This window comes from Macrobrachium nipponense, chromosome 34, assembly GCF_015104395.2.
Source record: "Macrobrachium nipponense isolate FS-2020 chromosome 34, ASM1510439v2, whole genome shotgun sequence".
In the NCBI taxonomy this organism is placed as follows: Eukaryota; Metazoa; Arthropoda; class Malacostraca; order Decapoda; family Palaemonidae; genus Macrobrachium; species Macrobrachium nipponense.
The window spans coordinates 25,881,292-25,890,765 of record NC_061095.1 but is presented as its reverse complement, the minus strand read 5'-3'; the positions used below and the strand labels follow the sequence as shown (position 1 = coordinate 25,890,765).

At 44.5% G+C, this 9,474-nt stretch overlaps 1 protein-coding gene and 2 pseudogenes across 1 annotated transcript; 2 read left to right on the top strand and 1 right to left on the bottom strand.

Moving 5' to 3' along the window:
- The first annotated feature begins 6,501 nt into the window (after positions 1-6,501).
- Positions 6,502-7,135, top strand: LOC135207675 (histone H2B-like; annotated as a pseudogene).
- Positions 7,136-8,483: 1,348 nt separating this feature from the next.
- Positions 8,484-8,795, bottom strand: LOC135208067 (histone H4). Its single transcript, XM_064240214.1, has one exon. It carries the CDS (start codon positions 8,793-8,795, stop codon positions 8,484-8,486), a length of 312 nt encoding a protein of 103 aa, XP_064096284.1.
- Positions 8,689-9,474, top strand: part of LOC135208066 (uncharacterized) — a 34,295-nt pseudogene continuing 33,509 nt past the window's right edge.

Here is a 9,474-nt window from a genome sequence, read left to right as displayed (position 1 = left end):
GTGCTGGCACGGGCTCTTGCTCCTAGAGAGCACCCGTACTGGAATATCTGTAAAGATACAAAAAACAGTGCTTTGGCGGTTAGTTTTGGAAAGGAAATAGGGTGACAGGCAGGATTGCAACCCCTTTGAACCTTACGGTACCCATCAGTAGGAGAGAAAGTTTTATAGCATGAGACTCAGACCTAGCTGAAGAGTGCTGAGTAGGAAGAAGGAAGCGAGTTTTAGTTTGAGGGAAAGAAGGCGTTACCTATAAACATTTTAGGCGCAATATAATATACATGTGTGTAGCATCTGAAAATATTGCTAATATATCAAACCAACATTAAGCAAGTATTATAGTATATATACATGTTCATGCATACTCACACTTATACATATGCTCCCAAGATGTTATGACTCCCATTGCAACCAGTGAAGTAGAGGGTTTGTGCTTTGTGTGGCTTTCATTGTTTTTTTTATTTACAAGACACTAGGAGATTCCCATGTGTCTATGGAGAAATGCCGTGTGATTGCATCCTTTTAACCATGGGAGGTGGTGAGACATTAGGAGATTCCCATATGTCCCTATGTTATTTAAGATGTGTCTGGTGATCTGTGACCGGTGTCAGCTCTATTTCAGTTAGGTTTGATCTGTAAGATTTGTGTCTCTTGGGCAAGTCTAGTAGGTAGTGTTTCGAGGGGCTGGATTGCCTCTCGGTCACAGTACTGACATAACCGCCCTCGATTTTCCTATCATTTGCCAGGTGCAGAGGTATCCTAGCCTTAATCTGTGTGTGATGACTGAGAGTTTTCTAGTGGTTTGTTTTGTGATGTCATGCGGCGTTAGATTTGTGACATCCACATCCACATACCACTTGGACGTCCTTGACTCTTGTAGGTGTGACGTCGTACTTCACTCTCTTCTTGGAGTTTGGCATAGCTTTTTGCCATTTCCTTTAGGTGTGTTTTATGGATGGTTGCACTTTTATGCTTACTGTAACTGCAGCTGAGGGCACTTTTGGCAAGGAAGTCAGCTTCATCATTTCCCTGGATTCGGTTCCACATGGCTGGGTATCCAGTTGAGTGTGACTCTCCTGCCAGCAGCTTGATGTGAATTGGCCATGATTTTATGGCTTGTTATCAGTGTCACATTTTCTTTTTGGATTGGTTTGTCGCTTTGATAGCGAGTATTGCTCCTTTGGAGTCAATATGCACTGTTGTGTGTCCTTCTTTTAACAATTTGGAATTTTCTAAGGCTTTTAAGATTGCCATTAGTTCTGCTTTGTAGTATGGAGGCATTGTTGGATAGCCTCCAGCTTCCTTTGAAGTCTTGGGCAGCCACTGCTGCTCTGCAGTTGCTGGAGCTTCTGTGTCAACTGAGCCATCAGTGTAATATATGTTTTCAGCTGCTGTGTCCCGATTGCTTCTTCTTCTGCTGCAGTTTTTCATTTGTGCTGCTGTGCACAGTGCTTTAGGTGTTTGCCGGTAGTATTGTGAAGTTATACCGATTGGGTCTTCGACCCAGGGAGGTGGTTTTTGGTATCCCTCAGGTGGGACTCCTTTGTTAGTGTTTTCACTGTGTCCTGCATACCCAGTTCTCTCAGTGTCTGGAGTATACTGCCCGCATAGGTTTTTGGCGGGTCTAGTTTCTTCGTGCAAGTTTATACACGCTTGCATTTTGTTTTTTTTGTGTGGTCCATTTCTGTCGTTTCTGATGGTTTTGCACAGAATGGCAATATTTCTTTGGCCTATCCTGTGCTTGAGAGACTGCAGTTGTGTCTCTGCCCTCAAGAGACAAAATCTTGTCCACATTGGGGCTCCAAGTATAAGTCTCATTGCGTTGTTTTGGATGACTTCCAGCCTCTGCTGTTGATCCTTTCTGAGATTTGTCAGGACTGGTGCTGCGTCTACTGTGCTCTGATGGTTTTGTATGTAGAACCTCCTGAGCAGATGGTATGTCGCACCTTCTTTGCAATGATGTGATTTTCCTTCTTTAGGGCATTAAGCCCTATTTTTGTTTTGGCTTGGAGGAGCTGTATTTGCTTCTCAGGAGATAGTGAATCTGCAATGCAGACTCCCAGATATGTGTAGCTATCCACCCAGTCTATGACGTCTCCTTTCAGTAGAAGGTTGGTGGATTTTGATCATGTTTTATTGCCATGGCTTTTGTCTTATTTCTGTTGATTTTGAGTCCCAGTTGTGTGCACTTGTCCTCAAGTTTTTGCAAGGCTTCTTGCATCGTTTGGAGCTGTCTTGAGGGCCAGAGCTGACGATGCAAACATCGTCAGCATATATGAAGACCTCTACTCCTTGTGGTAGCTCGAGACAGGCTACATTTTCCATAAGGACATTGAATAAGAAGGGGCTTAGAATGCCCCCCTGTGGAGTGCCGTTTTCAAGAGAGTAGTATTCTGACATTCTGCCTTGGAACACTACTCTTGCTTCTCTGTCTTGCATGTATCCTTTTGTCCATGTAAGCAGGTTGCCCTTGATCCTCTTTCTGACTAGGGAGGAGAGGATGGTTGCTGCATTGGCTAATTCATATGCCTTTTCTAGATCTAAGAAGACCACTATGGATTTTCTGCCATTTATGGCACTTAGCACATCTGTAAGGCACTCATGGGTGCCTACTCCTTCCCTATAGGCATAGAGCCTATGATGTAGGGGCCCTGCTTTCCATAGTAGTCTGTTCAGAACCATTCTTTCTGCAACCTTTTCAGTGCAGCTGATGAGGGATATCGGCCTGTATGCGCCTTCCTCTTTTGGCTTAGGTATTGGTTGTGTGTCTTGCTGTTGCCATTTCTTTGGCCTGGTGTGCTCTGCATATGTCCTGTTTACCAGGAGTAGATATACCTGTTTGGCAGGGGTCTCCCATGTGTCTCAGCATGCTGTAATTGATTGCATCTGCTCCAGGGGCTGTGTCTCTTTTCCCCTTGCTGAGTGCACTGTTTAGTTCTTCCATAGTGGAAGGGTGTGTCTGTGTCATCAGGTGTGTTGCAGGCAGTATTGATTTCCCTCCATCTTGCTGGGGAGATTTCATTTATTTTTTCCCGTGTTGTTTGGGGAAGGTTGTGGGATTTTGTCCTTTCTGCAAAGTTTCTGGCTATATTGTCAGCTTCTTCTTGTGGGTTGGGGTGGATGCTTTGCGCTGTTCTTCCTTTCCCTGCAATTTTTGCAAGGAATCTCCAGATCTGGGTTACTGGAGTTTGTCTGCTGATGTTTGCACACCAGTCATACCATGCCTGTTGTTTAATTTTCTTTTGTCTCTTCAGTTGCATGGGCTATTACCTCTCTGAGAAGTCTGTGCATCTCCCTCAGATGGTTTCCCGTCTAAGAGTTTCCGCACTCTGTTTACTCTGGCATTGAGTTCTTTGACCCTTTCACAGTAGTACCATGCATCTTTGTGATCGATCTTGGATCGTTGATCTTTGGCATGGACATGTTTGCTGCCTCTCTGAGTTGCTGATGAACTCTTCATAGAAGAGTTCTATATCGTTTGCAGGGTTTTCAAGGTAGTTCCTCGCCCATCTCGTCATTATGGCTTCAAATGTAGCCCAGTTTGCAAACTTGGGGTTCCATCTTTCTGGTGGCGGTGGTATGGGGGGCAGCTTTTTGAGCCGTAGGCCAATGTCAATGGCTATGTGGTCGCTTTGTGAGGGTCTCGTGCAGCTTCCATGTTGCTGCTTGCTCCTTTAGGCGGAGTTAGTGAAGGTAAGATCTAGTCTTCCTCCTTTTAGGTGAGTTGGCTCTCCACTGTTTAAAAGGCACACCTCTGGGAATTCACATGATAACTGGTGTAGATGTCTTCCAGTTTTGTGTTGTTTGTTGTGTAGAGTTCAGGCTTGGGTGATGTGCATTGAAGTCTCCTCCATTAGTGTGTTCCTGTGTCGCTGCACTGAAGAGTGCTTCCCCTTCGAATGTGTTGTCCCGAGCCCTGTATATGTTTGTGTACCGTCAGTGTTGTGTTTGCAAGTGTGAGTTTTACGCTGAGTGATTCTACATCATCTCCGCAAGGGATGTTGTCTACCTTCTTTGAGGGGATTGTGTTTTTAACTAGGGTGATTAGTCCTCTTTTAGTGTCTGTGTATGGTGTTTTGTACACTTTGTACCTTTAAATGAAAATTTGGATTTCCCTTACAAGTGTTTCTTGTAACATTATGATGTCGTATTAGTTGTTTGTGTGTGTGCTTGCAGGAATGCGTATTTATTGTTTGCACTTAGTATGTTCCACGGAGGACTTTTATTGTGTCTGTGTCTCTGCAGTCATTTGTGTTGTTGTTGTTTCCTAGTTCGTCATTTGCACTTGATGTGCCTTGACTACCAACTCTGAGGTTGGCCCTGGCACTGGAGATGTACCTGGTACTATTACTTGGAATGAAAACTGACACCGGGTGTATTTGTAGTGCCATTTGCACTGTTGTTGTTTATTAGTGTATGGCATGTGATGCAAAGAGTCCTCTGGACGTTCTTATGCACTTTTCAACGACTTCTTTGGCTATTTCCTCTGAGAAGTTTGATCCTGTTAGTTCTGCAAACTTGAATAGCATTTGCACCAGTAGATTTGTGAGGTCTTGAGTCTGTGCGATATATTTGTCTTGTTTAGTTCTGGGCGAACTTCAAACCTGTTGCTTTGTGGGGTGGGAGGAGGAGGGGAGACTGGGTTATATGGCTTTGGGGAGCCAGGAACAGTGGAGCTAGTTTTAGGATTTGGAGTGAGGAGGATTTGTCGGGTTTCGGGAACAGGAGATTGGTTAGGATGTATGTGTTGGTCGGCTTGGCCGATTCTGAGAAGCTGATTTTCCTTCTATGTTTGTTTATTTGTTCGTTGGTGTGTGTTGGTCTGGGTGTGGTTTGGGGAGTGTTTTGTGTTCCTTTTTCTGAGTGAGGCTGACTTTGAGTCCTGTTGGGTCTAGGCCCTCCAGCTGCAGCAGCATAGGACTGTGTCTTATGCTGGGGGTGTGTCGTGTGTTTTTGGGGGCTTTGTTGCGACCCCCTAACAGCAGCAGCAAAGGACTTTGGTCCCTGCTGGGTGGTGGGAGCTTGCTGTTGTGTGTTGTGGTCTGGTCTGTGTGTGTGTGTGTCCAGGGAGAGGCTCCGAGGTGTGATTCCTTTAAGAGTGTCTATCTTCTGTAGCCTTATCGGGCATTTTCTGTCCACGCATGGTGGTTCCCCTTGCATGAGGGGCATCTGGCATTTGTTTCTTGTCCATTCTTAAATTTGTCTGTGCAGAGTTTTGTGGGATGTCTCCACTACATACCCCACAAATGGCTTTGGCGGTGCAGGCACTGCTATGGTGTCCGTACCTCTGACAGTTAAAGCACCTCAGAGGTTCTGGTGTGAAGTCCATGGTGGGGAAGGAGCCCCACATGCCAAGGTTCAGTGACTTAAGGCTGAGTTCCTTTCCATTCTACTAGGACTTTGCGGGTTGGCTGGGGGTTGGGTCCTTTTGTATGGCATCTCTCTGCTTTGATTACCCTGGGATTTTCCAGAATAACCTTGGTTTCAAATTGCAGAGGGTAATGGCATAGTATAAATCTGCAGGGTTTGTCGTCAGGATTGAGGAATTTAAAGCTGGCAGGATTATTCTTCATATATTCATTTGTATTCAGGTCTGAGGGTATTGCAAACAGTTCTCCCCTGGTGGTGGTCTTACCTTGAACACTTACCCTTCTTTTCGAGGTCCTTAACGAATTCATATGCACTGGTTCCTGTTGGAGGAGTTATCAAGTATTTTCCATGTGAGGGTGAAGGTGCTGCTGGTGGTCCTTGTTTGCGTTTGTTCCTGGTGACAAGCTGGAATCCATCATCTGTGTCCATGGCAGGGGGGTTTTTCCTTGTCCTCTTGAGTGGCTGTGGTGGATTCTTCTTCGGAGGTGGAGGAGTCTAGGCGAGGTCTAAACTGCTTCAGGGGCATCTGAAAAAGAGGAAGAGAAGACGTTGTCCGTTTCCGGTTCTCAGGTGCTTCTGCAGTGGTGGGTGTGGGCTGGGTTACTTGGTCCATGGCTGCATTCGTCTTCGTCTATCTGTGAGATGAGAGAGAGAGAGAGAGAGAGAGAGAGAGAGAGAATGTATGTGTATGTGTGTGTTGTTATATTTTTTATTTTTGCCTGAAGGGCCTAACCTGGTTTATGGGAGACACCAGCCTATCGTTCCTGTGCTACTTGCAATTAAGGATTGCGAGAGTAGAAAGTTTTTGTCCCTTGACCCTGCTTCAATCGGAGTTTTCAGACCCAACGGCTACCGAATTTTAGGCAGGAGAGACTGTTAGTAATGGAAAATATTTGAGAGAGAAAGATGTCATATGAACCTTTTCCTTATAAAATGTGAGAGAGCTCTCTCAGAAGTATAATTCTCGGTGTCGTCGTCAATCGCCGAAAGTTTCCGCCGAAAATCGCTGGAAATCTCGCCGCTATCGTCGACTGGGATGGCGCTATCGCTCGCTGTCGCTCACGTTCGCCAGAGAAGGTCTCAGAAGAGATGTTACTGCTACGGAGGCCGAGCAGCAACTGATGGGCGGGCTGGTTGAACCTAGCTGTTTTATACCCTCCGGCTGGCTCACACATTGCACACGCTGGCCAATCAATGTGCAACCCGCCTTTGAATCAGCCAATGAAAAGTAGACTCCCCGGTGCTTCAAACCCGCCGGTTTTGTATAAAATGTCAGGCCTAGATCTGCTGGCATCATAGCTGGTTTGACTCAGTAGACGCTGTCAGCATGCCGCCCAAGACTTCCGGAAAGGCCGCCAAAAAGGCTGGCAAGGCTCAGAAGAGCATTGCCAAGGGTGATAAGAAAAAGAAGAGGAGGAGGAAGGAAAGTTATTCTATCTACATCTACAAGGTACTGAAGCAGGTCCACCCCGACACTGGTATCTCCTCCAAGGCCATGTCCATCATGAACTCCTTCGTCAACGACATCTTTGAGCGCATCGCTGCCGAGGCTTCCCGTCTGGCCCATTACAACAAGCGCTCTACCATCACCTCCCGGGAGATCCAGACTGCTGTCCGCCGCCTCTGCTGTCTGGTGAACTGGCCGAAGCCAGCGCCGTCTCTGAGGGCACCAAGGCCGTCACCAAATACACATCCTCCAAGTAAACTGGCAAAGTTTTGCTTGGCAGGCATTCTGTGTAAAAAACCTCGGTTCCAATTTGGAACCACATTTCCAATCCTATAAGCAAAAATCTCATCATGACTGAACAGCTAAAATCCCTTTTTGGATTTATTGAACTGTTACGTTATAATAATAATAATAATAATAATAATAATAATAATAATAATAATAATAATAATGCAATGCAATTGCAGAGGAAAGAGCCTTGCATAATATACTATAATATACATTGTATTGCAAATTAAACGACAGAAAAAAAAAATCTCTCTCTCTCTCTCTCTCTCTCTCTCTCCAGTCATAAAATGATTTGAGCAAAGTAAGATATTCATATGCCAGCAATAATCCCATTATACATCTTATAGTAATAATAATGATTATTTAGCAATCGTATCATATCGACGGTAATAAAGAGAAAAAGATAAAAAAAAAAAAAAAAAAAGGAGACAAAAATTGAGAGAAAGAAAAGAAAAGTTAGACGCCAACAGCATCTGGTGTTCGCAATCGGGCAAGAAGAGGGGCATTCAACTTGCTATGGCCGTTGGCGTGATTGGTTGATTTGAAACATTTTAACCGATCTCGTCTTCAAATTCACGAGTGGGTGACGTCTGATGCATGAAAATGTATAGGTAATTCATCACCATATGGCTTTTCCCAGTTTGATAATAATAATAATAATAATAATAATAATAATATAATAATAATATAATAATGACAATGATGACGTTTGTGCTGTAAATATAGTACATATATATGTACATCTCTCTCTCTCTCTCTCTCTCTCTATATATATATATATATATATATATATATATATATATATATATATATATATATATATATATATATATATATATATATATATATATATATATATATATGAACACACACACATACATATACGTATGTGTATTTATACAATAGTAACAATATATGAATCTTTGGGACAGGGAGAGAATAGTGTTAGTATGAAATGTCAGGATAATATATGTATATCTATACATAATAATGATAACAACCATCATTGGTGCCAACAAGATAATGAATGACTCGGTAACGATACTCTTTTACGAAATTAAATTCAAGCATATGATACACAGCACATATACTACCAATAATTGAAATATTCCAGTGAAGAAGAATAATGATATTTGCTAGAATTAATGATGGAGATATCAGTACAAGGCCTGAGCTTAATGATAAGAATAATTTGATTTATATTCTCTAAGAAGAAGAGGAAAAAGAAGAATTAGAAGAGGAATATCCTCTTTTATTTGGTCAAATCAGTCATGGTGAACTTTGCTTATATGAATATTGTGTGGACCTAAAAAGGTCCGGGTATTGCAACGTCATCTCGAAGAAGTATTTCAAGATGTGTTGGCACGGGGGGCGAGGCGATCTAACCACCGAAACCGTACAGGGTACGGCCTTGGCGTTTCAGGGCATAGACGACGTCCATGGCAGTGACGGTCTTCCTCTTGGCGTGTTCGGTGTAGGTGACGGCATCCCTGATTACGTTCTCGAGGAATACCTTGAGCACGCCACGGGTTTCTTCGTAGATGAGACCGGAGATACGCTTGACACCGCCTCGTCGGGCTAGACGACGGATGGCAGGTTTGGTGATACCCTGGATGTTATCACGAAGCACCTTCCTGTGCCTCTTGGCTCCTCCCTTTCCGAGACCCTTGCCTCCCTTGCCACGGCCAGTCATGATGCTGTTAGTCTTGCGGTGTGTTGGTTTGCAACTGACTTAAGCAACCGGGATTTCTGCCTTATATACCGCCTGCGAGAGCCTTGGAGTAGCGGCCGTGTGCTGATGCACGTTTGTGCCTTTTTTCTAAATGTGATTTGGCCCTGTTTTTGGAGTTTGTTCTATGTGTATTTGTACGTGTGAGATGGCTGTGTATTTGTGTGTTGTATGTGATGCTTGTTTTGGTGGTGTTTTATGTCTGGTGCGAAATATTTTGCAAGAGAATGCACTGAGCATGTTTGCAATGGGATTTGGCTTGTGGGAGTGACTGAGTAACCAATGGGAGACCGGATAGGGGTGTGGCCACGTGCAGGGAGGGTATAAATAGTAAATTCTGGATGCGCTCCCGCATTACTTAGCAAGATGGCACGTACCAAGCAGACTGCTCGCAAGTCCACTGGAGGCAAGGCCCCACGAAAGCAGCTGGCCACCAAGGCTGCTCGTAAGTCTGCTCCTGCTACAGGAGGAGTGAAGAAGCCTCACCGTTACAGGCCCGGTACCGTGGCCCTTCGTGAGATCCGTCGCTACCAGAAGAGCACAGAGCTGCTCATCAGAAAGCTGCCCTTCCAGCGCCTGGTTCGAGAGATTGCCCAGGACTTCAAGACCGACCTCCGTTTCCAGTCTTCCGCCGTCATGGCGC